Genomic DNA, 27285 nt, shown 5'->3' with positions numbered 1-27285 from the left:
AGGCTGCAAACACAAGAAAAACGGGAAAACTCGAGAAATCGGAGGGAAACTAACTATATTAAAGGCAACTCCTTCCGTACGGGTGTAGCCCCTTCGTTCATTAAACAATTAGTATCACGGCATGCTCACATTCTATAAATAAATAAATAAATACAAATTCAGCAAGACCCACTTACCCGTGTCGCTATTACAGATCTGGAGGTGTCCGGGACTTTAAACTACGGTGTCTTTGGAGCGGGTGTAGCAGGGACTTCTGTGACTGATTGCTGGAGGTGTTTACGTTTCATGAGGAACAGGTGGTCTAATTCGTTCGAGATTCAAGGCAAAGCAGACGAGTCACCACCGTCGAACTTGAGTGAAAAGATTGCATTTCCTCTCGTTTTGTAGTTCACCTGTACACATAGACGTAGATCACAAAGTAGGACACCCCCCCCCCCCCCCCCCAAATATAATTTCTGATGGGCCACACTCATTCTTTCTATAGTCAATATTTTGAACAGCTTACTGAGCCTAAACATATACCCTTGCAGGAGACAACCAAAAAACAGCATTTGTTTGTAGAAAAATCCATGTTTACATACATACGCTTCCGTACTAAAACGCACCAAATAATCCTAAAGATTGCAATCAAAATCTAACATTTTCACCACAGCCCAAGGAACTGCTAATTTTCCTCAGCCCTGGGGAGATTCCCTTCTCACACCTTGCTCTCAAGGCTGCCTATGGAACGGTCTGAAGTTTAACAGCCCTGTCCCTGGTGTACCCTCTTCTCATGTCAAACCATCTGCAGGTACCCATTTCCTCATTCCAGCTGCCTTCGCTGAACCACTTTGGCTAAACAAACCACCATGTTAAATGTACGGTCCTTTGAAACGTGTTTTGTTCAAGTTTCGATTAGAATTTTACTATAATCGACTAACAGACTGAATGTTTGCTCACGAGTCAATTAAAATTTTTCATGACAGCACTGCACACTCCAGCTTCCAGGAACCCTATTTGTAGTCAATATAATTTTTAGAAATTTTAGAGCATTAAAATCTGTCGTCAATTAAGAGGCCTATCGTGAGATTAAGGGGCCTACTGTTACTTAAAATGAACTATACACTGTCATGCTTTTTATTAAAAGACAAAGCTTTTGTAATATCCCCAATGAACAACAAAATTAAATGCAGTTGTGTAAAAAAAATTAATAAAATAAAAAACCACACAGCTCCAAAATTGTGACTTAAACATTTATTAAATATTTACACTGACACTGACAAATCTTGGAGATTATCCACATCAAGACTGGGAAGATTTTATTAGGCGCATTTAGAGTACCATTTACTTCATGCTTCAAATAGGCCATTTCCATTGGTCAGGAGGGGGTTCCTCAACCAGCGGTTCCCATGGTTTCCACTCCATCATCTTCCTGGAGAGAGACAGCTCGCTCTCTGCCTGAGGGGTGGGGTGGGGGCACAAATACCCAAATCAATTAAAAGCCATAGTCTACACAACATGGTATGAAATTATACACATTAGATACTTTCATACATTTTTTTTTGCATGTCGCACACAAAACACAAAAAAAGTGCCCATCTGAGGTTAGCACCGTTATAAGAAGCCTAATACCTCTCTATAAGTCTGGTAACAGGAGCAGAGTTCAGAGCAATAAACCCATTGTGCTCCCTGGATTCAGAGACCAGGAGATTACTGAAGAGACTACCGCACCTGTGAAATGACCTCTTCTATCTGCCCACCGTTGATTTTCTTCTCCAGCTTCTCAATATCAGGCTCCTACAAAAAGTGCACACATAACAGGACACGTTTACCATAGAGTTTCATAAAGAGTACGCACGTAACAGGAGGACACTTAAGAGTTTCCACAGAGACACCATAGAGTTTCATTTACAATTGTTCTTTCGTTTCTCGGCAGCATAAGCCAGCTCTTCAGACAGGAGGTGTTTTTGGTCACCGAACCGAAACTAGGACGGATGGTGCACAATGAAGTGGTGAGAATCACCGGTACCGTTTTGACGTGGTTGAACCTTTCGTTGACGATCTGCTCGGTGTACTTCCTGTACGCGGCATCCTCTGGCATCTTCTGCACACAGGCCAAGATCTTAGAGTACAGGATCCTCAGTTGCTGAAAAAAAAAAAAACATAATTTAAACAACACCCAGTAACATCTAGTACGAGCCTATACATGATGCATAAACTATACGGCAAAAGAAACCTTTTAAAAATAACTAATCACATTAAATTTGTGTCAGTGGCACATTTACCACTTACGTGTCTATTGGCCTATTGGCCATGCAATGTTTCTGGAAAAGTATATAACCATTTAAAAAAAAAAAACTGATGTAACTGGAACACCAGTGAGAGAACCACTCCTCTACAATGTACCTGGCTAACTTGGGTCAACAACCCCAAAATTATCAACACGACTCACCTCGTGTGGATTCTGGGACACGGCCAGGCCCACCAAGCCCGTGGTCTGTGAAAGTAATAAAGCTTAAATTCGTGAAACTGTAACGAATCAACAAAAAACAATTTCAACACACCTAAATTCCAAATTATCTGGTAATAACATCACGTTAAGTCCTATGGTGTACCCGATTTTCTTTGTGCAAAATTACAACGGCCCTTCTTAGTTCAGCACGTAGTTAGCAAGCTGTTATGTTTATCAGTGAATTAGCTTGGTATTATCTTCACACTTCTCATAGAAGCACCATACGGTTTAGTTATTTACGTAACGCTATCCAACCGAGCTGTCTAGCCGTAACAACGGCTATGTAGGTAGCTGATTGATAGGCTGATGCACTTCGTAACCACCAGCGAATCTTTAGGTAACGTAGACCTAAAATGAGTAAACCGATCTAGACTTCCACCAACAATTTACAGATATATTCAGCTAACGTTAGCTAACTGAAGCTAACTAGTTAATGCATCTGCAAGCACTCACCAGCGAGTAGGCTACATTCGTGCTAACGGTAAGATTGGAGACTGCCCGGATGCGGTGTCATTAATCTTAGCGTTCGATACACACAAAAAGTTGGCGAACGGGGTTAATGCACATTTTAAAACAGCTAAACAGTTCGTGCATGCCTCTTATAAAAACGCGAAAATACGAAAACATACCACCGTTCGACATAAAAAATAAACGCCAAACATGACCTCCAAACCTACCTTCTTCAACACGCCAGCCATGATTTCCCGCAAAGGATTCTGGGTCTGTAGACAAAATAGTCGATTCTACGCGTGTCGAGCCAAGCCTGGGAAATACTAATCAATTATCGAGATATTTCGCATTGGTTCCCAGTTAAAATAATTTGACTCCCGGATTTCAGAATTCAGAAAAAACATTTACGAGCTGTATGCAAATACACAGAAATAAAACAAAATACACAGGCATAACCCAGGAACGTCAAACAAATCAAATGTTAAATTCGCACGATTTCACGTGCGCGTTCTATATATAATTTTTCATCTGTGCGCCGGCGGTCATTACTTTGCCAGTAAAATAAACGATTTATTTGTATCTGTAAGACGTCCACCTGAAGTGATTACACGTGTCACATCAGAGATGCAGCTGATTTTCAGACGAATTAGTCTGAGAACTCTACATTTTATTTCACACTTAACTTCTGTTAATCTGAATCTTGGAAGTGTGCGTGCGTGCGCGTGCGTTTTCACGCTCGAACAGTAGCAATGTGGTAGGATGCACTCACTGAATAATATCAGTTTTACCGGTTCCTTTATTTCATTCCTCAAATGGGTGGGCTGCCAACAGCTCACCCATCGTGCACTCACAGTACACAGGTCTACCTGTCCCGCACACCGCTCTCCCTCCAAGATGCAGTGCGTAAGGAACCCTGGAGCCGCTCAGCCCCAAAGCAGCTAACCATCTGCTTCACGTACAGAATCTGTGGCGTGGACCCGCAGAGCGCCGCGTGCACAGATTACCCATCATGCCCTGCTCGATGAGCGCAGGGGCCTGGAGCCTTGCAGCGTCTCTCCTCTACCCTGACGCAGGCAGAAAGAATGATCCAGAAAAAGAACGTTCCAGAAGAGGAGCCAGACGAAGGATGCACACCACATTGCTGCACAACTAAACGCAACACTTACACACAAATTCATTCAGCCATCATGTAACAAGGAAAGAAATAGCAAAAAATATAAATACAAAGGTCTGTAAATATTAACATTTATTTAAGTATACAATTTAGTATTCCATTGTTTTCCCAACCTATTTAAAGATTCAAAGTCAATATTGTGGTTCCTTAAATGCAGCACAACCCCTGGGAAGATTGTAAAATTCAGATGTACAACACTGTTAAAAACAGCATTCGTCACAACACAAAAGGATCATTAGTGTTTTGCAGGCAATATTATCTTGCATGTGGTTATTGGGTTCAAAGCCACACCCCCTTAAAAGCATCTTGCAGATGTTTAGCTCCCTGCTTTGTACGGCAGCCAATATTATTATAATACGCAACACTATGAGACAGTCAGTTGCAAATTCCATTAAATTTAAATTAAGATGACCTGTAATATTTTTTCCTTTTTTTTTGTTGTTGCTTAAGATGAACACTGACCTGATTTCCGACAACAATCCCATTCTTCTGATTGCTACGGTAAAAAGAAACTTACAATTTCTTTGTCAAAAATCATGAAATATACAAGATGAAGTGAAAATAAATGACAAAAAAACATATCCCAAGAAATATCAGGCTACCGTGTGATGCTCCAGGTCTACAGGTCTGGCTTTTGTAGTGAAATGGCAAAGCCTCCAGTCAGATAGCCTCACACCCTCGTAGTGAATTTCCTTTTTTTTTCTTTTTTTTTTGATTCGTGCAAAAATATAACAGCCTCAAACTCTGTGTAAATTTACACTGGAAACGATGGGCTAGATTTTCCAATAGCTCATTCATAAGAAAAAAATAGTGCTAAACTAGGATTTCGATAAGAAAATTTAAGATACCGAAAAGTAGGGTATGAAAATAGTGTTATCTGGAATTAACTAACAATAACAACATTAAAGACTCTCGGCTCCTTTCTTAAGTCTCCCTTTCCTGTACTGACAAACAAAAGAAAACGAAACATTCAAATCTACAAATCAAAGAGAATTTGTCATGATGTAAAATTGCACATGTTAATCCAGGGAAAAAAAAAAAAAAAAAAACTTTACAGAAATAGACAAACCTTTACAGATTAAATGAGGTATTGCACAGATTAATAACAATAAAAAAGCAAAAACAAAACAAAAAAAAAAACAATAACAAAAAAGGCAAAAATATACAGCAAACTACATTTACATTATAATTTGAATAAGATTCAGAAATACGGGAGCGATTTAGTGTCTTAATTATCGGGGGAAGACGGGGCTCACTAGTCATCCCACTCATCATCATCCTCAAAGTCTTCTTCATCATCGTCATCTTCATCTTCATCTGTGGAAACACACGCCAGAGAAGCCATAAAGCAGTCTGCAAGCCAGTACCAGTCTGTAGGTTAGTGTCAGTCTGCAGGTTAGTGTCAGTCTGCAGGTTAGTGTCAGTCTGCAGGTTAGTGTCAGTCTGCAGGTTAGTGTCAGTCTATAGGTTAGTGTCAGTCTGCAGGTTAGTGTCAGTCTGCAGGTTAGTGTCAGTCTGCAGGTTAGTGTCAGTCTGCAGGTTAGTGTCAGTCTGCAGGTTAGTGTCAGTCTGCAGGTTAGTGTCAGTCTATAGATTAGTGTCAGTCTATAGGTTAGTGTCAGTCTGCAGGTTAGTGTCAGTCTGCAGGTTAGTGTCAGTCTGCAGGTTAGTGTCAGTCTGCAGGTTAGTGTCAGTCTGCAGGTTAGTGTCAGTCTATAGGTTAGTGTCAGTCTATAGGTCAGTACCAGTCCGCAGATCAGTACCAGTCTGTAGGTTAGTGTCAGTCTGCAGGTTAGTGTCAGTCTGCAGGTTAGTGTCAGTCTGCAGGTTAGTGTCAGTCTGCAGGTTAGTGTCAGTCTGCAGGTTAGTGTCAGTCTGCAGGTTAGTGTCAGTCTGCAGGTTAGTGTCAGTCTATAGGTCAGTACCAGTCCGCAGATCAGTACTAGGGTAAAACCCTATTACAGCACTCGAATGTACATATTTACAATCCAGCGCTGATTAACAAAATGGGGCCCCATCATTTGCGGGTCCCCTGCATGCATCCATCTGCCCACAGCGCTATGGTCCCCTGCTCAAGCACTTGTGCTTATTTCTCTGCACTGGACGTTGTCACGGGGATAGAAAGAGCTCCGCCCACAGAGGAATGATGTCACAGAAAGGGCTGCTACCTGAGGAGTGGATGGCCTTGCTCCTCTTCTGCATCACCTCCATGAGAGCCCCCACAATGCCTGCGGAGGGCGCTGGAGTGGGAGGGGCCGAGTCTGGCCCGTCAGTCACCTGAGACAGACACGCACACACACACACACAGGTCAGTCCCTAACTAACACACATTCCCATCAGACACACACACTGGGAGTGGGGAGCGCACACTCACAGTCTTGAGCTGGATGCCCTGTCGGATCTGGTCGAGGAGCGCGTCTCGTCCTGTGCTGGACACGGGCCGACTGCTCTGCTCCACCTTCTTCAGCTGGGTCCCCCCCCGGATCTGCTCCAGCAGCGCCGATTTACCCTGCGGGGGGGGCAGCGGCTCCCCCCCGTCCAGCGAGGGCGGGCCGGGGGGCGGGGGCCCGGGCGGAGGGGGGGGAGGGGGTGGCGGCGGGGGGCCCGGAGAGGACGAGGGGGGGGGCGGCGGGGGAGGGGGCGCGGGCGGGGCCAGGGACGCGTGAGAGGGGGGAGGGGGGGGGCGGCAGGTGACCCCGCGTGGGCGGAGGCGGCGGGGGAGGGGGGGCTCCTATGCTGGATCTGGAGGGTGGAGGGGGCGGGGGGGCGGATGTGGGGGCGCGGGAGGGGGGAGGAGGCGGGGGCGCTCCTCGTCCTCGGGCAGGAGGGGGAGGGGGCGGGGGGCCCGAATTGTGAGGAGGGGGTGGCGGAGGGGCTCCACCCCTGGAAGGAGGAGGTGGTGGTGCTGGAACAGAGAATTGAAAGAGAGAGATAGAAAGAGGGAGGGAGTACGAGTGGGCGAGAGATAGAGGGAGGAAGGGAAAGAGAGAGGTTACAGCTCAGTGTATTCACTGAATAATATCAGTTTCACCGGTTCCTTTATTTCACTCCTCAAACGGGTGGGCTGCCAACAGCTCCAGATGTTCATGATTCAATAAACCGCAATTCTACAAATTAGGCAAATGCGTTTGTTTAATAATGAAGCGCTCCAGGCACAAGTGAATCACAGCTCAGTTTACATGGCAATCCGCAAGCCTCAAAAGGGGAACAACACTCGCCAACTGCATTTTGAAAAAGGATCGTGATTTTTTTAAACCATGCAAAGAAAAATCACCAAACCTCACATGCAACTGGGGTTCAAACACAACCCAAAATCTCACTCCAGGTAAGATAAGCCACCGAAAAACCAGAGGAGAAAGCTTTTTCTGCACGCGGTGCACCATTTTGCCACTAGGCAGAGCTCTCTCCTCATTTCCACGCTACAGACGCAGTGGAAGTGCGCTTCTTGCACTTCAGGAAAACACGTATGAAATGTATGACTCTGCATCACAGCAAACACGTGCGTGCAGACCACAGACCCTGCAAGGAAACCAGACACAGCCGGACACAACCTGGCAACCTCTCCAGACTGGCAGGCGTGTCCGAGAGCACACGACACCGCACACGTGTGCAGAGGAAAGGGACGGGACCTACCGCACCACCTGGGCGGACCTGGGGACAGACCACACCTGTGAGCTCACCTGGGCACACCCAAGTCAATGCAGCAAGACTGCCGTAGGGCCACAGTGCACTGAGACCAATTACAGCATTACAGCGCTGTCACAGCGACCAATCAGCAGCTTTACAGCGCTGTCACAGCGACCAATCAGCAGCTTTACAGCGCTGTCACAGCGACCAATCAGCAGCTTTACAGCACTGTCACAGTGACCAATCGCACACAACACTGTCAGTGACCAATCACCAGCACGACAGCACTGTCATAGTGACGAAGCACCACAGCTACAGTGACCAATCAGCAGCTTTACAGCACTGTCACATCGTCCAATCAGCAGCTTTACAGCACTGTCACAGTGACCAATCAGCACACAGCACTGTCACAGTGACCAGTGTGTATGTGCGTGCTGAAGGGCTCAGCTTTGACCTCACCTTGTCTGCGCAGCTCGTTCTTGACGGCCTCCACGCCGCCCTTCTTCTCGATGAAGTCGTAGATGACCTTGGACGTCTCCTTGTCCTTGAGCTGGGCCTCGGAGATGCCGCACATGTCAAACAGGTTCTTCAGCTCGGGGTCCAGGTTGTTCAGCTGAGGAAGAGGAGCAGGAGGCCCGGTCAGAGCCACGGACAGGGCCCGGGAGAATCATGTGACACGGGAACATGGCCAGCAGGGCGCTCCCCACACGCACTGAGGGCCTGAGCTGGGGCATCATGCAGCTACAAGCTTTGTTTCTAACGTCCTGCGCTGAATATTAAAATGTATTCAATTCAATCACTGGCATGGGGCGAACCGAGGAATGTCTGGAGCTGCTGTCTCTGTGGATACTGATGAAAGCAGGAGCAAAGAAATCCTGCACCTCCAGCTCAATGACGCACAGACGGAAGGAGCGAGTAGCTGAATATCTGCTCATACACAGAGTATCTGTGCTCCCAATCCCCACTGACAGGGGGGAACTCCCCTTCTTACTCACATCAAAGCCTGTGTTGGGATCCCAGCCGACGTGTCCGATGTGCCTGAGTGAGGAGACAGGAAGGCGTTTAGTGCACACACACACACACACACGCGTGCACACAGACACACACGCACAGACACAGCCAAACACAAGAAGAAAGACAACACAATATAAGACGGCTTCTTGAACTCCCACTGATCAACAGTGAAAGGTGCACACAGCACATAAAGCACACAGCATGTCACCCACATGTACACAGCCGTGCAGCCGTACAGCCAAACGGCTCCTCCACATTAGCGGCCGCTAGTGTTCCTGTCACACCGGCAGACCGCACACTGGGCTGAGCCACGGGAGCGTGCTGTGAGCGTGCGGATCGGGCTCAGCGCTCCGGTCTGAAGCGCACGGCCGGCGGGACTCACTGGAAGTTGCTGGGCGTGCCGATGTCGGCCTTGGTCAGCCTCTTCCTCTTCCCCTTCACCTTCTTCTTCTCCTTGCTGAAGCTGCTGTGCATGATGTTGTTGTTATGGAAACGCACGTTGTTTATCTCCGGGTTCTTGATGTCCACTGTTGCCATGGGTAGAGCAGGCCCTGGAAACGGGACAGGGGATGACAAACTCAGGCCTGGGACAGCAGAATGAACATCCCCCGTCTGTAGAGGCTCATGGGTAGTGTAGTTTTACTCTCGCCCACACTGCTCAGCGTTGAGTAAAGAGACTCATTCTCTTCAGCAGAGTCGGCCCTGTGTAAAACAGGCTGAGACTGTGTGGGAGCAGATCTCGGTACGCCGGACCCCGACAGTCACAACATGAAGAGCCTGACGTGAAACCAATGAAAGCAGAACCAGGACAAACAGCTCCAGCTCTGCGAAACGCGCACGCACACGCAAATGCACACGCGCACACACACACACGCGCAAATGCATGCACGCACACACACACACGCACGCACGCACGCACGCACGCACGCACACACACACACATACATACACAGCTCCTCTGAAGCACATACTTCCACACATTGCTCCATCTGCCCCTAATTACTTTTATTGTACTTCCTGTTATTCTATTCATTAAGTGTTTTCATATAGTGTTGTCAGTAGCGTACCATGTGTACTGTATGTGTACGAAACATTTCTGCATATTTACACTGACAGAAACCCAACAATGGGACAGCACACTTACTGAAGCACAAACTTTCAGGGAAAATGTTTGCTTAAAACGGGAGAAAGTGTTCACTGTATGTGATTTGTGCAATACGCTGGATGGTTGCACCTTTTTATTTTTTATTTTTAATAATTGAGCACGCAGGAACACGAGGAAGCAGCCTCAGCTGCCCAGGAGAGAACAGCAGTGGGGTTTAATGTAACAGAAAACCTACCATTGGGAGGGTCACGTCTTTTCTCTGCAAAACAAAAATTAAGACGATTAAAACGCAGCAGTCCACTCTGACGGTCTGGCGTTAGTGAGAGAGACAGCTTGAGTGTGAGTTCAGAGGGCGTGGCCTGAGGTTTAAAGGGCGTGGCCTGAGGTGGAGGTTAGTTTAAAAGCAGCAGACGGACAGAGGACAGCAGGACGGACGTCAGGACAGAAACCATCCCACCGACGCCCCGCTGAGGTCACATCTAATCACTGCGTCTGAAGAGAAGCGGACATGACTCCTTACGGCCGTCTGAAAGCAGCTGAGTCACACGCAGCTAATCCCTGCCATTACACACACACGCACACTTACACACACGCACGCACACACTTTTACACACGCACGCACGCACACACTTACACACACGCACTTACACACACACGCACGCGCACGCACGCACGCACAGGCGCACGCACACACACACTTACACACATGCACGCACACACACGCACGCACGCACGCACTTACGCACACGCACGCACACGCACGCACTTACACACACACACGCACGCACTTACACACACACGGACACACACACACGCACACTTACACACAGGCGCACACAGAAGCACAAAATGCACGCAGAGATTTGGGAGGGGGGTGAACAGCTGAGATTTCAGGGTCTAGACAGAGGAGACTGGGGGTGTAGAAGTTGGAGACTTAGAGAGGTAGACGGTGGAGATTTGGGGGTGTAAACGGTGGAGATTCAGGGGTGTAGACGGTGAAGATTTGGGGGTGTGACGTGTCCTGAGAGCAGATTAGAAAGGGTGTTTTGCAGACCAGCAGAAGAAAGGAGAGCGCAGCGGCAGAAGAGAGAGGTACAGGATGGAGTAGGAGGGGCGGATAGTCACCGGTTTTCCTCTGTCGTCTCCCAATCAGCTCCCCCGCTGCTGCCCGAAAACGCTTGGCCTCCTCTTCATTAGCGAAGTTCAGTCCCATCTGGCAGGACTGCAGAGAAACGCTTTTCATCAGAATTACTCTTCTCTTTACTGCTGCTGTTAATAATATAACAATAAAAAATAATACTGACAATAGTAACAATAATAATAAATGAACTGGGGAAACCCCTTGACATACAGTATTCTCCTCAAGAGGGACCCTGAGCGGAGCTACAGTACTGAAGCACAGGAGCACTGCATGAGTGTGCAGTTCAGAGCTTTCAGGCTGGCTGGGAGAGTTTAAAGCACAAAGCTAAAGCCTTTCATTCGTTATGCCTGTGAGACTCAGACACACAGAGTGGGACGCATTCCGCCATATTTAACACACACCGCTACACAGGAAATGATGACACAGGAAGCTGCTGAGACCAGGACCGCACGGCACAGCAGGCCAAGGAGGCGGATACTCACGTCTCCCGCAAACGAAAGGAAGTAGGATCTGGAGCAGCTGATGGAGAAGCTGTTGTAGAACTCCTGCTCAAACATCATTTTCCCATCCTGTGGAGAGATCGGGGAGATGTCTGTATCACAGAAGCAAGCTCAGTTTCACCCTCACAGGCCTGTGGAGCACCCTGTGCTGCTGTGTGCACTTAGGCTGTGCTGATATTTGCACAGAAGCTGTGCTGCTATATGAGCTTAGGCTGTGCTGCTATACGTGCTTAGGCTGTGCTGCTATACGTGCTTAGGCTGTGCTGCTATATGCGCCTAGGCTGTGCTGCTGTGTGGAAACTAATAATAAAAACAATGGACATGCAAGTCCTCTGGGCCTGTCAACACTTACACTGCTAATTCACACCTTATTACTCACACATACACACACACACACACACACACACACCGTTATACAGGCATACACACCCTCAGGCACAGGCAGGCGCGCACACACACACACACACACACACACACGCCCCGTTATACAGGCATACACACCCTCAGGCACAGGCAGGCGCACACACACACACACACACACACATCCTGTTATACAAGCATGTACACCCTCAGGCACAGGCGCACACACACACACACACACGCCCCGTTATACAAGCATGTACACCCTCAGGCACAGGCGCGCATGCACACACACACACACACACACACACACACACACACAGCTTGTCTTGTGAGGGTGCAGTCTCCTACCAGCCCTAGAAAAGCTCATCTCTGTTCACACAATCATTCTCTGCTGTGGGTTCTCTCTGACTGACAGGTTAATGTTGAAGGGTTCTCTCTGTCCCAAGCAGAGGTTTCACATCGCAAGCTTCAGACTTCTCTAAAAGCCCTTATCAGTATGCTTTCTATCATTTGAAGTTGTAACATGCCTTAAAAAGCTAGTTCAGAGGCTTACAGTATACAGACAGCCAAAGCACAAGTCTGGATCAGTCTGAACTGCTTGTTCTTTTCCTCAACATCAAACATCCCTAAGCTCTTGTGACATTTTGAGAGGACATTCATGCATATTACCACAAAAAAGTGTGATGTCACCAGGAGGGCGGTACGAAGCCTGTGTGATGTCACCATGAGGGTGGTTCTAAGCCTGTGATGTCACCAGCAGAGTGGAATGACAGGGAAGCTGACCTTGATGTCGAAGACTCGGATGAAGTAAGATCTCTGGGGATTGTCTTTGACCAGACAGGCAACCCCACAGCACCTCTTCACCCATGTGGAAGTCCTGTCAGCAGCATACACCTGCACTACAGCCGAACACAGGGTCTGCAGGCGGGAGACAGACAGACAGACAGACACGCAGACAGACAGGCAGACAGACACATTAGAGGGATCTCTGCACAGGTACTCCACTGTAAGCAGGACACAGCTGTGGCAGTCATTCTGTGACGTGGTCTACTCTGCATGTACTCTTCATATGCAAAGTCCCAAATATGCCCAGCACCAGCCAAAACCCCTTTCAGCCTGGGAGACATCCGCAAATTTGGCTGCATCGCCCCTGAACACTCGTGAACATGGCTTACCTCGTTAATGTTGCTTACACTCGTTAAAGGCAATATATGCCCTTAACAAAACATGAAAATGCTAATTTATGGTAAAACTAGCCTTTGAGAAAAGGAAACGCGTGTCAAACTTAGGGATAACAACATAGCAACGGATAGCCAAAGATGGCAAAATATGTAGCAAAGATAAAATATTTTCAACATCCCACCACCCCCACACACACATACACACACATTTAACAAAAAAAGCACAGCAAAAAAACAAGCACGACCACCTCCTGCAGCTGCAGCCAGATTCTGCGCGACTGGCATATTCAGTGTAAGAATGAAATAAATAAATAAACACAAGATTACGCGAGAGATTTCATTCCATCCCTCTCCTAATCCCTGCAGCAAATTAATCAGGCCGAGGACCAACAGAGCCAGAGAAGAGATAAACCCCTGTCCTGCCCTGCTCTACCCCTGCCCTGCCCTGCCCTGCCCTGCCCTGCCCTGCCCTGCCCTGCCCTGCCCTACCCACACCCCAGCCCCGCCCACAGCCAGCCCTGGCCTCGCCCACACCCCACATCTCGAGTGTGGCCCACGTGCCGCTCTGGACACTGCGGCGAGCGCAGGAGCCAGTCCGCCCGCAGCTTCTCACCACGCAAACCGCGCATTACTCCCACTGCGCCGGGCTAAAATTACTCTGCTAGCGCTGCCAGCGCGTTACCTACCGCGCAACATACGGACCTCCTGAACATACCCCCAATCTCTGGGCTTCACAGGAAGGGGAACATCGCTAACGGCCAGAACCAACTGACCAGCCCAGCCACAGAGAGAGAGCCTTGCCAACCCCTCACTCGACAAAACAAGGTCCTTACCCATAATGCCATGCTGTGGTCTTGTGTGGCTGTAACAGGTATGAGGTGAGAGAGTCTAACCGGGCGATGCACACCTGTCACCTGACCACTGCCCTTCTGCTGTGGGCGGGGCCAGAGAGGCCCAGGTTTACAGCAGTGCTGAGAAGCACTTCTTACTCCACAGACGCGCTGCAACAGCACAAGAGCTGCTTCATTTTAAACGCTGACACACGTCTAGGGTGTAATCAGCTTCAGACCAACAATAACAATCTGGGGAAGTTCATTACAGCACACAAAGTCTCTAAATGCATATCACAGTTTAAAAAAATATAATTTCTGATTTGACTAGTTTTCCAACCTTTCAAGGAGATATGCTTTAACAGTCTAATCCTTAATCGCCAGTATCTCTGAAAAAATACATAATATTGTAAATTTGCAGTTGATTTGAGGGGAAATTCTTGTTTCATAGAATAGTGCAAACTGGTGAAGGTTAAACAGAACACAGGGAACAGTTACCAAAGTAAAGCAAGTATACCATCCCTCAACATCACCATCCAACAGGCAAACAACACGAAGAACCGCGGGAAATGGCCATCGCCACTGTACGTCCGGACAAACTGACACCACCTGTCTCTCTAGTCACAGCACCCCAGACCCGTCATCAGTTCCCTAATCCTTTATTAACAAGTCAACATCAGTCCTTTAAAGCGCAGAGTTAAGCAATAGTTGGACCGTGCCCATGTAAACAACAATACAATAACCTATTCTTATAATCTCGTATATACTGATACCGAACTAAATTTCCACCTGCAAAAATTGCTTTGCTCAACCTTACTGGCACTTGCAGTAAATGCTCGACACAGCAAGAAACACAGGTAAACCAGTAAATACATGTAAGGACTTAACTTATCCATACCCACTACGACCTTGCAGTTGGAAATGGACTGTTCCACGCATAACTGAAACACTTCATTAATTATACACTGAATTCTCCAGATGCCTGTTCATTCCAGAAGGCTGCTACGCTGTCCTAATGTCCCACTACGTATTATTACCACACAGAATTCTGGAGTTATCCACAGCAAACATAACACGTCCCCATTTTTTAAAGAAGCGAACTACTGGATAAATTGTGATTGCTCGTGGTTAACAAATGCGATTGGCAAATATCTTCAAATCTCGTACAAGCACAATTTTGAAAACGATAACCGACCAATGCAACCTGCAACTCGGCTTCTGTGGCAACTATGCTAGCTAGCACGCTAAACCGCGGGGGGAAATGTGTCGTGTTATGTAATTGGCAGACCACAACGCATTTGCGTTCTCAGCTAGCTCGCAAGCTAGCTGCTGAATTTGGCACAAATGTAAACCCGGTGCCAGGTCTACAGCTTGCTTACTGGACGAACCGCACTGGGTACGACGGCGGTGCCGAGGCCTCGGGGCTAAAGTTAAACTTTCTGCCGACTTCCTGACACCCAATCCCGGGATAAACGCATCCCGTCTCCCTACCAGTGTTTCACTGTATCGGCAATCTTGCTGCAGGATAACGGAGACAGACGCTTGTCACTGTTGTTTTTTCCGCTAGTTTTACGATGCATTTGCGGAACACACTGCAGCAAATACCACAGAATCCCAGTTTGAAAATCCATTATCTAATTTGAGAAACATACATGTTAAGCATTGCAAATATACTGAAAAATATCCATAGTGGAAATACACAGGAGTAAACAGTGATGAGAACTTACGATGCACTTCCTGCCAAGGTAATTGAAGAGGCATTCGTTCTCTTGCGGAGTCAGGAGAATAGAGCCGACATTCGTGGCCCGCCGCTGCGGCGGATGTCCACTCATCTTTAAAAATGAAAAAAAAAAAAAAAAAAAATTAAACTCGTTTAACAAGCCTACTCTTTTTTATTATATTTAACTAAAACTGCTGCTGTCATTGATCACCGTGGCCTGCAGCCGGACCTTCTCATCTGAGCAAGACCGTTTCGGACGCTGGCAACTCAGCGTTCAATATTTTTTTATTTCTTAAATACGAAAATATACGACAAATATTCCCTCGACCTTTTAACGCTAGCGTGGGAACTCCAACATCCCAGAGACGCCGAAATCTAAACTTTCATCGGAACTCAACCAGCAACATCGCGAGCTCGGTCCAACATGGCGGCAGCGGGAAGAAAATACCATTGGGAAAAATAACGGGGGAGGAGGAGAGAGGGATAACCACACATACGACTCAGCATACAAAAGAGCGACAGATTGTACCCTGAGAGTACACTTTATAAACAGTGAACTGTGGTATAAAATGCAATAAGGGTGTTAAACCCCGAGGAGTGCGCCCACAGTAGGACACTTCCACTAACGGGGAATGGTCTACTCCTGTTTGCTAATACATTTCTGGATTTTGTCAGGAATGCAGTATGCGGACGGAGAAGGGCGGGGTTAAAGAGACCCTTCAGCCAAGTACATGCGACGTGACTTTTACGGAGGAGGTTCAGTCAGTCAGCTTGCGACTGCGTTTCGCGTCGAAAACTTAATGGAATAACAGAACGGTATGTAACAGCTGATCGTGGATTTACAGTTTGCATTTGAACATTGATACATTACTACTGGTTCTTAGCATTTTTGGTTTGTTCAAAACCAAGATGCTCAAAGAGCTGGACGCTTGAAACACGACTAATTTATTTCCCCTTGAATGTCGTATCCCCTATAGAATAGTAAATAAACTGAATTATTATTCAGAATTTTCGTCTGCTCCAATTACTGCACAGTGCCTAAGGGTAGAATGTAAGTATGTGGCATGCGATGATGAGCCGTTTTTCCCAGTATGCAAATTTTTTGGTCAGTTTGCATATTTATCAGGATTTCATTCCGTTGTTCTTAAGCGATAGAATGGGAAGGAATCAAAGTGAAAGAAAGTAACGGTATTCATCATTATACGTAGGCTAAGCCGTATATACGTTAACGTATTTCTGAAGTGTGTTTCTGTTCTTCGCTTCATGTCCCATGGGCAGGGCGAGAGATGCAGGCACGTGCACAGCGGAGCGCATCCGTGTGGAAAAAAAGTGACTAATACTGACGTCATTACGTTAACATCAGCGACGCTCACATTTTTAACTCCGAATTTTCAGTTACATAAACATTTGCGGAATGAGAAGCCGAAACCAGAATAACCGGCCTGGCAAGTAGAGTCTGAAGCAGGGGGGACCCTGCACCTGATTGGATTTTCCACCTGAAAATGTAGGTGGCCACTGACCATGTCTTGTTTAGACAAGCTATTTTTCAGCATGTTGAGACAGACATTATGAAATGAAGCAGACCTTCTAATGATCGAGAGACACAATCAATCGCTCATATTAAATGCATGAATTAAAATGCAAAAGTTTGACTTTGTCCAGAGATTACCTTGTAACATTAACTATAATGTTAATCTCAAATTTCTGCCCCGTTTATTTGTAAAAATGGCACGCATTCTGCTGAAGGCCTGCCACTATGGCCAAAATGTTGATGGTTTTTCATAGAGATGAATTAAATAAAATCAAAATATTTTTACAGAGAGTTGTGCCTGTTCATTGATTCATTCTTTATATATTTTCTGGCTGCACCTGCTCACAGCTGGTTCAAGCACCATTTCCTCCTCTTCTATCTAGTAATGTAAATTTTTTTGTGCGCCGCGTTACATTAAAGTTTTCCAAAACACTGAACACCATATCAGATCTTCTGGACTAGTGGATCTCCATCCAGGGCATCCTTGAGGAGTAACCATGGATACACACTAAAATGGCCACTGGCCTCACAGAGAGAAACAGAGCAGCCTCGTCTAATTAATATGTGCTGGATTCATAGTAGGTCATCGTAATAATGGCAAGAAACAAATGTCATTTTCTCTCTCTTCAATGCTGAGACCAGTTAATTGACCAGAGTAATCAAATTTATTCAAAATTGACACACCCAATTCTTTTTTTGTTGCTGCATTTTATATTCTGTTGAAGTCCAGCAACGGACAGCCATGGACTTCACTCTCTTGCGATACAGATGACAGCTCTCCATCTGTACCACTAGATGGCAGTAAATCATGTTGCTATCATTGGCATTTTTATTACTATTAATCGATTTAATCTATACTGCTATAGATTAAACCTGAAATCCTTCACATTTTTAGACTAAAAGTGAATATCAGGTGGAAAGAAGAGACGTTCTAAGAACTGGTGTGTGTTGTAATTTATTATGTTTATCCAACACCCTTAACCAAGTGACACACATGGCATACCTGTTACATAATCCATATTCTTACTGTGGAAAATTCATCCAAAGCTACTACGGTTACATGCGTAAAGCAGAACAGCAATGCTGTAAAACAAGTCAGGACTGCACCTCTTGCCTTCTGCAGACACACAAGACCCACCCAGAATGCTGAGACCTGACTACATGTACTTTACCAAAAAAAAACATACCGAATATGAGTCCAGTCCCAAAATAATTCCCAAAATGTTTTATAGCTGTCTCTTAGTCCCATCTGGGCCTTGGTCCCACTGTACCTGTCCCAGCCCTGACTGTACTCATACAGGTGAGTATGAAACATCCATCAACACAAAATCATATAATCACAATGAGCTGAGGTGAAGATGAGTCCAAATAATGCCTAAAAAACCACCAATTCCTAAAATAATAAACTAAATATTCAACAGACTTCTTGACAGAAAATAAAGCAGCCCATTCAACCAATGGATTCACCAGATGAAGCAAAAGTAGAGTGCTGAAATATTGAAACTATTCAGTCTGAAAGACAGGAGAGAGGATCATTGGGACTCCATCAGGTGCTTGTGGATTCAACAGCAAACAGAGTTCCTCAGTAAAGGTGTTCCCTGTGAAAGAGTACATATGAGATCCGGCCTCCGCGTTGTAAAAGGAGATCTGACCCTCCTCATAATCCACATACACACCAACCCTTTTTAGCCCTGAACTCTGACTGAGCTCCACAGGAGGGCTATCGAGAGCTTTGAGAATCTTCCCTTCTTTTAGATGCAGTAGCCAGAGACCATTTTTCGGTTGAAGAAACATTTTCCCCTTCCTGCCAATAGACGCCGTGACAACTCCCAAATACCAGGATGTCTTTCGCTCCACTTGCACTTCCCAGTAGTGTCTTCCTGAAGTGAATCTTTCTTTCCCCAGGACATTACAAACAACATCGAATCTCTCGGGGCTGTCTGCGACTGCTTGCGTCCAGCAGTGATAGTGCACCTCCTTTCCATTCTCGGACACGGATAAGTTCTGTTGTGCGGTAAGGGGGTCCAGCGTCACATCGTCAGCGTAACATCTAACTTTTTTAAACTCGGCATCCATCAGCTCCCTCAGCTTTCCCCCGAGGGTCTCCTGCAGTGGAGAGAGCACGCTCCTCACTGTGCCCACACACAGGTCAGTGTAGACCATGACCTTGTCCCAGTCCTTATAGCACGGGGTGGCTGGCTGGGAGGGGAAGCTCTGTAGAACGTGCATGTGGTCCTGGCAGCGCAAGAGCTGCATCAGCTGCGCCTTTCTGGGCTTCAGCTCCCTGACCTCCTGCTCCAGCTCTTCCAGGAGGCTTTGGGCCCTGCTCTCCACCGCCCTCTGCTTCCCCTCGATCACCTCCGGCAGCTCGGCCTGGCATTCCTGTACGGAGCGCAGGAGAGCGCGCAGGACCTGCTGGCCCTCCTTCAGCTCCTTCTCTGAGTCCTCCTGGCTCAGCCTCGTCCGCCGTTTGAGCTCCTCCATCTTTTTCTGCCGGTCCAGGACGTCCTGCCTGGCCCGCAGCACCTGGGCCCTCAGCTCGTCCCGTGTGCGGAGCCACGCCCTCTTCAGGGGCGCGGTGGCGTGACCCCCGTGGTCGTCCTCCGCACACAGCGCGCAGACACACGCGCGGTCGCTGCTGCAGAAGAGCTCCAGGGGCTGCTGGTGTTTGGCACAGGTGCCGTCGCGCAGGTGGAGCGGGGGGTCCCCCGGCAGGTCGTCCGCAGGGCGAGACTGGGCGTCGCCCTCGCAGGGCGGCAGCAGCGGCTCCTCCGCCCTGCGCTTGGCCCCCCCTCTGGGAGCTTCCGGTGCTCGCCTCTTGAAATCCTGGGTGATCTGGGCCAAAACAGCATTCACGCTGAGATCCAGCGGGCCTTCAAAACTCTTCTTGCACAACGGACAATGACACGCGCTGCTGCCTTCCCAGAATCCTCTCAAACAAGCTTTACAGAAAGTGTGCCCACAGGGCGTGCAGACGGGGTCGGTAAAGACTTCCTGGCACACGGTGCAGTGGAGCTGCCGCTCGGAGAGGGGGGTGCTGGGGAAAGCCATGCCTGCCTTGCTGCTTCCTTCCTCCGCGCTCGGCCCCTTCTGCTCCTCGAGCTCCACTCACACTCAGCTTCCTCCTCTGCTTGTGCTGGGATGGAAAAGCTCACACTGCAGCTGTCCAGTGGACCCTCCCGTCTGTCAGAACAAAGACCTGAGCGCCTTGTACCAAAAATGCTAAGGTTCCCAAAACGCTACAGGGGACAGAGCTGCCGTGGCAGAGCGGGGCGAAGTTTCAGGAAACTCAGCAAACTCAGCCTCATACAGTTTAGTTTCGATTCAGTGAAGTAACGGTGTGTCCTAACGGTGCGTCCCCGCCCCCTCTGCTCTTAAAGGAACAGCAGCCTTTTTCCCCCACTGCACTGTCGCTTTATGAGTTACCGCCTCCGTTCCTCTCTAAAGCAGGGATGTCTAATCTCATGACACCCGATTCAACTAATTACCAATCAACTAGTCTTCAATCAAGATCTTGATAAATGCAGTCAAGTGTCCTAGTGCTGGGTTAGGAAAAATCTTATTTACCTAAAAGAGTTTTAAGTCGAGAGTTCAGGGAGCAGCGGTGTAAGTGTGAATTGTGCTTAACGACTGCGAGTCTTTGTATCGTTGATCATCTCCAGTGTGGAGAATACAGAAGCAGAGGGGTTGGAGGCTCAGCCCGGCCTCAAACTTGTGCCTTTCCCCTAACCTCTCCATCATCATCCTCTCCTCGTCCCCTTCCTGCTACCCTTCTGGGAGAGGTCCTAGCTTATCTGCTCATTTAGACAAACCTTTCCCATTCAGAGGCAGACGGACAGCGTGTTGAGCTTACTGCACAAACCTTTCCCATTCAGAGGCAGACGGACAGCGTGTTGAGCTTACTGCACAAACCTTTCCCATTCAGAGGCAGACGGACAGCGTGTTGAGCTTACTGCACAAACCTTTCCCATTCAGAGGCAGACGGACAGCGTGTTGAGCTTACTGCACAAACCTTTCCCATTCAGAGGCAGACGGACAGCGTGTTGAGCTTACTGCACAAACCTTTCCCATTCAGAGGCAGACGGACAGCGTGTTGAGCTTACTGCACAAACCTTTCCCATTCAGAGGCAGACGGACAGCGTGTTGAGCTTACTGCACGAATGTTACGATGAACAAATGAAGTTTTAAGAGTATTACATTACATTACATTACATTATAGGCATTTAGCTGACGCTCTTATCCAGAGCGACTTACAACAGTGTAACCAAACTCAGGATCAAGTCCACTTAAGTCCATTGAATAAAATGTAGATAAAAAGCCTTTACTATAGTAGCATACAGTAAGGAGAAACAAGATAGTCTGAACCAAAAAATTTTTTTTTTTTTTTTTTTTTTTTTTTTTTTTTCGTTATGGGAGAGGGTTTAGGGAAGAGGAGAGAGGTATACAGAGAAGAGGTGCGTCTTGAGTTTCCGTTTGAAGGTGCTCAGACACTCTGCTGTTCTGACCTCCACTGGAAGATCGTTCCACCATCGTGGGGCCAGAACTGCAAAGAGTCGAGACCTTGTTGCTGCTCGTGTAGGGGGAGGAATCAGCCGCCCTGTAGTAGCCGATCGGAGCGATCTGGCCGGCTTGTAGGGTCTGATCATCTTCTGCAGATAACCAGGAGCTGACCCCTTGACTGCTTGGAAAGCAAGCACCAGTGTCTTAAACCGGATGCGAGCTTGCACTGGTAGCCAGTGGAGGGAGATGAGGAGGGGAGTGACGTGGGAGTCACGAGGGAGGTTGTAAACCAGACGTGCTGCTGCATTCTGGATGAGCTGAAGGGGTCTGGTGGCTGATGCTGGGAGGCCAGCCAGGAGGGAGTTGCAGTAGTCCAGACGTGACAGTATCATGGCCTGGACCAGGAGCTGTGTGGAATAATTGGTGAGGAGTGGTCTTATTCTGCGGATATTGTACAGGATGAACCTGCACGACCGGGTAGTTGCCGCGATATTCTCAGAGAGTGCCAGCCTGTTGTCCAGCACAACTCCAAGATTTCGGGCACTCTGCGAAGGGTGTAGGGGAGTGTCTCCTAAAGAAATGGGCAGATGAGAAGTGGGAGAGGTAAGAGAAGGAATATGGAGAAGTTCCGTTTTGCTTTGCTTTATTAGCCTTAAGTGCTACTATTTGGTTTGTTAATGTTCAGCACTGTTCATATAAATTGCTTGTCAGTTCATGCAGGAGGAAACTGACAAGCAATTCCACTTGGTGTCTAGATAGATTGACTGGTCTGATCTCTTCATAAAACACTCTAAATTGCTTATGTTATTATGTAATATTAAAGGAGGAATACACAAGCCCACAGATACACATATATCCTACACCAAAATAAAACTTTTAAAGCAGTAACTTTGTGGGAACGTAGGTTTACACCCTTTAGAGTATCACACTATTTTTGAATGCCGAAATAAGCCCTCCAAACCTCAAACAAAAGGACTCTTAACTCTTAACAGTGGAATGGCTGCTCCAGACATTTTAAAAAGATGTGCATCACCAGTGGAGTGTGAACATGTCTAAAAACAGACCCAGCGCTGCAGTATAATAATCAAACACAAGGTGGCAATATAAAGCCAGCAGTGTAAATGGATGCCTCAGGTGTCAGACGAGCTACGAAAGTCTTTCATCTGCAGTTTAAGACCCAGTCTTACTTTGCCCTTCTGGTCTCTGGGCTCTGAGCTCTGGTCTCTGGGCTCTGGGCTCTGGTCTCTGGGCTCTGAGCTCTGGTCTATGGGCTCTGGGCTCTGGTCTCTGGTCTCTGAGCTCTGGTCTCTGGTCTCTGAGCTCTGGTCTCTGGGCTCTGAGCTCTGGGCTCTGGGCTCTGGGCTCTGGGCTCTGAGCTCTGGTCTCTGGGCTCTGGGCTCTGAGCTCTGGGCTCTGGGCTCTGGGCTCTGAGCTCTGGTCTCTGGGCTCTGAGCTCTGAGCTCTGGTCTCTGGGCTCTGGGCTCTGGGCTCTGGGCTCTGGGCTCTGGGCTCTGGTCTCTGAGCTCTGGTCTCACGCAGAAGGATAAACAAGCTGCCACGTCCAGAGGCCCATCTCTGACTACTGCGCCATTTTAGCCTTTAATCTATTCTACAGTCTCGACACAGCTATGGGCGTACAGACATTTATTTATGGATTGCAGGCCGCAAAAAAAATGACAAAATAAAATAAATCTTAAATCTTGTTTCTTACAGCCAACTAAAAGAAACAAAGTACCTGCACAAAGTGTAGTCCTGATATCATGAGAAGCATCATCATATTCGACACAAATTCAGTATGTAGAGCAGTACAAGTCCATTCCTCCTGTGCGATTTTCTGCACTGCGAAACATGCCCCTGTATAGAAAAACCATACAAATACATTCCCCTGCTGAATCTGCGTCTACAAGCCCCCTGTACATTCACAGGAATCTATCGAATGACAGCGATGCAATATGATGTAGTGACGGACCAATACTCACTCTGATTAAATGCAGGTTCTGACAGAGTATGAGGGAGCCTGCAGTGAACGTTAAGCACACAGGATTGGTCCTGTGACAGCAATGCTGACAACACTGTAGATGTTTTGGGACATGAGGACAGATGTGACTTTGCAAGGTTCTGTCAATAGAAAGATGGTTGTTATGGCAATAGCAGAAACACAAATAGAGCATTGCATTTCTTTCCAGCAAAACACATTTTAGAAACTACATTGCAGCCAATTATTTTCAACACTCTGCAAAATCAACCCAGGTCCCCAGTTGCATACGTGTTCTGAAAAACTGTTCAGTTTGTGGCTGTTAACAGACTTCCCGTTCCGCATTTATGGAGTCAAATAAAAATTTAAAAAAAGTTATTTTGGTTGAAGCTCAGAGGAGTGAATGTAAGTATAAGAGGCTTAGTGGGGAGGGTTTACTGTGTAGTGTGTGTGTGTGTGTGAGAGTGTGTGTGTGTTATGCCTGTAGTGTGTGTGTGTGTGTGATGTGTGTGTGTTATGCGTGTAGTGTGTGTGTGTGTGTGATGTGTGTGTGTTATGCGTGTAGTGTGTTATGTGTGTGCCTGTGTGTGTGTGTGTGATGTGTCGCGCGTGTGTTAGACCAGCCGTGCAGTAGTTCTGCTCAGACAGCTCAGTCTGTACACTGCCATGTTCACTACAGGCCGGACGCCTCCCCGATCGCCATTTCCGCTCAGCGTCTGAAACCTTTCCTGCGGTTCTGGCGCTCCCCCTCCCTGCAGCTTCCCCAGGAGGGGACTTCCCTGCGTGGCGTAAATCAGCGGCGGCCTGACTGAGGAAGAGGCGCTCAGCGAGCCGACTGAGGAAGAGGAGCTCAGCAAGCCGACTGAGGAAGAGGCGCTCAGCGAGCTGACTGAGGAAGAGGCGCTCAGCGAGCCGCCTGAGGAAGAGGCGCTCAGCGAGCCGCTGGGGACCGCATCGTTTCCAGGGGAACGGCGCCAGATCCTCATTAATCACTAATTAACTATGATTAACGACCCAGCCTGAGACGGCTGCCGCTCTACAGATCCATGAGGCAGGAGACGGCGTCCCAGCCAGGGCCCCAAACCTCTCCCCCCGCCCCCGCCACGTGAAACGGGCACATTCCCTGACACCCCGCACACTGAACGCTGCACTTTGGGAGTGCACTGTCAGTGGGGCGTGTCTCGTGTACTTGTGAATGGAAGAGTAGTGCTACGTCTGTGCACATCAGAAGTGTCATGGCAGAGTGCAGGACCTACTTGTGCATGTGAGGGACCTGTGTGTATGTGTGTGCGGAACCTGTTTGCGTGTGTGTGGGACTTGGTTGTGCGTGTGTGTGTGTGTGTGTAGAACTTGTTTGCACGAGCGTGTGTGTGTGTGTGTGTAGAACTTGTTTGCACGAGTGTGTGTGTGTGTGTGTGTGTGTGTGTGTGTGACCTGTTTGTCAGAGTGTAAAGCCCCAGCAGGAAAGTCACTTGTTTGGCAGAACTGCAAAAACAACAAACCCACTGTAAACAGCCATTTACAAACACAATCTACATCCCGTATGTTTACTGCTCCTCCCATCTTAGGAATCATCACATTACAGGGGTCTCCGTCTCCAAGGCTGGAGCTCCGCAGTCTCTGCTGGCTTCTGCAGTTTGCTTTCCATCCACGGCCCACTTAAGGCCTGGAAACAGGACGGGCCGCATCGATAAGAGCAGGAACACACAGAAAAGCAGGAACACACAGCAGCCCTCCGGGATCTGAGCTGCAGATCGCTGCGGTACACCGAGCAGCACAATGACCTGCTTCAGCACGGGGAACACGGAGGTGTGGAGATCCAGCAGGGCTTTGTTCCTTCTGGAACAGGATGGACCTGCCCCCCCCCCCCCCCCCCCCCCCCCCCCCCAGGAAGTGCACTGTGGTGTCTGCGGCTGTTCTGTCCACCAGACACAAACGCTCACACACACACACACACACACACACACACACACACACACAGTGAGGAGGACAGCGGTCTGTTTGTGTACGGGCCTGAGTCTGCATTGTTCTGCAGCCGGGTCACCGCTCAGGCGTTCGGTCTTCTCCCGAGTGCGTGCTGGCAGAGGACAAACGCCCCCACGTCTCAGTCACACATTTGCATCTTAAACGGTCACAGGTTCACAACGGCGCCTTTGTGACCGCGTTTAAACAGTCACAGGTTCACAATGACGCCTTTGTGACCGTGTCATGTCATCCCACAACCACACACGCCCGTTCTCGGTAACAAAAAAAGCACTGTATATGGCTAATATGTTGTGGTCCACAAGAGCATTGTGTTCCTGACCCAAGAGCATAGGAACAGTACAAATTTATACATATGTTTAGCTGGCCTTCCAGATTACTGACAGATAAACACAAATCCGGCAATGATGTGAGCAGGACCTGGATGAGCAGTCTTCCTGGAAAAAAAAAAAAAACTATATCGGTGAGGTGCTAAGATTCAGAAAACAGACTCTGCATTCAGTCTATTCTTCAGACAGCCTCTAGAGGGAAGAGGAAGTTTTATTTTTAAATATGCTTTGCCTTTTATACATTCAATGCAATTTAACGTCGACTTGCAGTCCCAGGTGTGTACTATACCTGCCAGGTAGCGCCACGCCCCAGTTTGGACCCAGAATCCACTCAGTGGTTAGGAGGACCCAGAATCCACTCAGAGGAGGACCCAGAATGCACTCAGTGGTTAGGAGAACCCAGAATGAACTCAGTGGCTTAGGAGAACCCAGAATCCATTCAGTGGTTAGGAGGACCCAGAATCCACTCAGTGGTTAAGGAGGACCTCTAAATGTCCCGGACTGGACCCTAACCCACAATACAAATCATGAGATACGTTCACAGGAATTTTGTAGTTTTACTGCCATATCTGTCAGATTAAAGAAAATACATGGTGCATGACAGTTGCTATGCCAAGACACTGGATTCTGCTTACCAAGGTCTTGATTGCAGTTAGTTAATCAGCTGCATCAGGTGTTGCAGTGCTGGGCTAAAACACAAACCTGCACCCATGCGCTCCCTTTCTGGATGAGATTAAACACCCCTGCTTTAGAGAAAGCGGTAACTCAGCAGTGCAGTGGGGAAAACAGGCTGCTGCTCCTTTAAGAGCAGAGGGGGCGGGGGCACACCCACACTTCACTGAATCGAAAATTACACCACTGGAAATGTTCTTTGGTGTACCCATTATGACAACAGGCTCTGCGACTGAGGAAAGGCCCGGACTTTCAGTCTCTAGAAATGCAGGACTGTGTGTTAAGCCATTTGTCACAAGTACCTGTGTGGAGTCAACTTGATTTCAAGATATTATGTCCTGGGATGGCGGCAATTTTAATGCTGGTGCTAAAAGGGTGGAACAGCTCAGAAAAGCTGGTCTATACAAAATGTTTGAATTCACTGAAAAAATAAATGTTTTTTTAAATTATGTTGACAAAAGAAACCAAGAAGAGTAAAGACTCAAAACACACTCGGTTTGAATTTAAGAACTATATTGGTCCGGAAGGAAGTACTCGATCTGTATCAGCGCATGATCATCAGGAAATAATGTACCATTAACCATTACCAAATAATGGGTTTCGAAATTATTAAGGTTATGACATGTTACAATTTCTTTTGTAACAAAAATGTAACAAATTTTTGGTTTGCTTTAAAGGATTAGGAAGATTGTGAATGAG

The 27285-nt window shown here is 47.7% G+C and overlaps 3 protein-coding genes across 3 annotated transcripts; all 3 read right to left on the bottom strand.

Moving 5' to 3' along the window:
* Positions 1–1218: 1218 nt before the first annotated feature.
* Positions 1219–3291, bottom strand: ndufa5 (NADH:ubiquinone oxidoreductase subunit A5). The gene is made up of 5 exons (XM_035402523.1): positions 3169–3291; positions 2432–2476; positions 2009–2125; positions 1711–1776; positions 1219–1437 (listed from the first exon to the last, which is right to left on the bottom strand). The coding sequence occupies exons 1-5, from the start codon at positions 3187–3189 to the stop codon at positions 1336–1338; spliced, it is 351 nt and encodes a 116-aa protein (XP_035258414.1). The 5' UTR covers positions 3190–3291; the 3' UTR covers positions 1219–1335.
* Positions 3292–4166: 875 nt separating this feature from the next.
* On the bottom strand, positions 4167–23745 carry LOC118219056 (neural Wiskott-Aldrich syndrome protein-like). The gene is given in 14 exon segments (XM_035401880.1): positions 4167–5432; positions 6284–6392; positions 6490–6822; positions 6824–7020; positions 8202–8355; positions 8738–8780; positions 9139–9307; positions 10097–10120; positions 10987–11083; positions 11485–11571; positions 12649–12783; positions 15604–15708; positions 23363–23481; positions 23607–23745. Coding segments are annotated over 13 exon segments (1557 nt in total). The 5' UTR covers positions 23405–23481; positions 23607–23745; the 3' UTR covers positions 4167–5370.
* Positions 18060–21266, bottom strand: LOC118219057 (nuclear factor 7, brain-like). The gene has a single exon (XM_035401881.1). It carries the CDS (start codon positions 20176–20178, stop codon positions 18631–18633), a length of 1548 nt encoding a protein of 515 aa, XP_035257772.1. The 5' UTR covers positions 20179–21266; the 3' UTR covers positions 18060–18630.
* Positions 23746–27285: the final 3540 nt, after the last annotated feature.

Source organism: Anguilla anguilla, chromosome 19 (assembly GCF_013347855.1).
Source record: "Anguilla anguilla isolate fAngAng1 chromosome 19, fAngAng1.pri, whole genome shotgun sequence".
NCBI classification, from domain to species: Eukaryota; Metazoa; Chordata; class Actinopteri; order Anguilliformes; family Anguillidae; genus Anguilla; species Anguilla anguilla.
The sequence above is the reverse complement of the archived record's forward strand: the minus strand, read 5'-3'. Positions and strand labels throughout refer to the sequence as shown.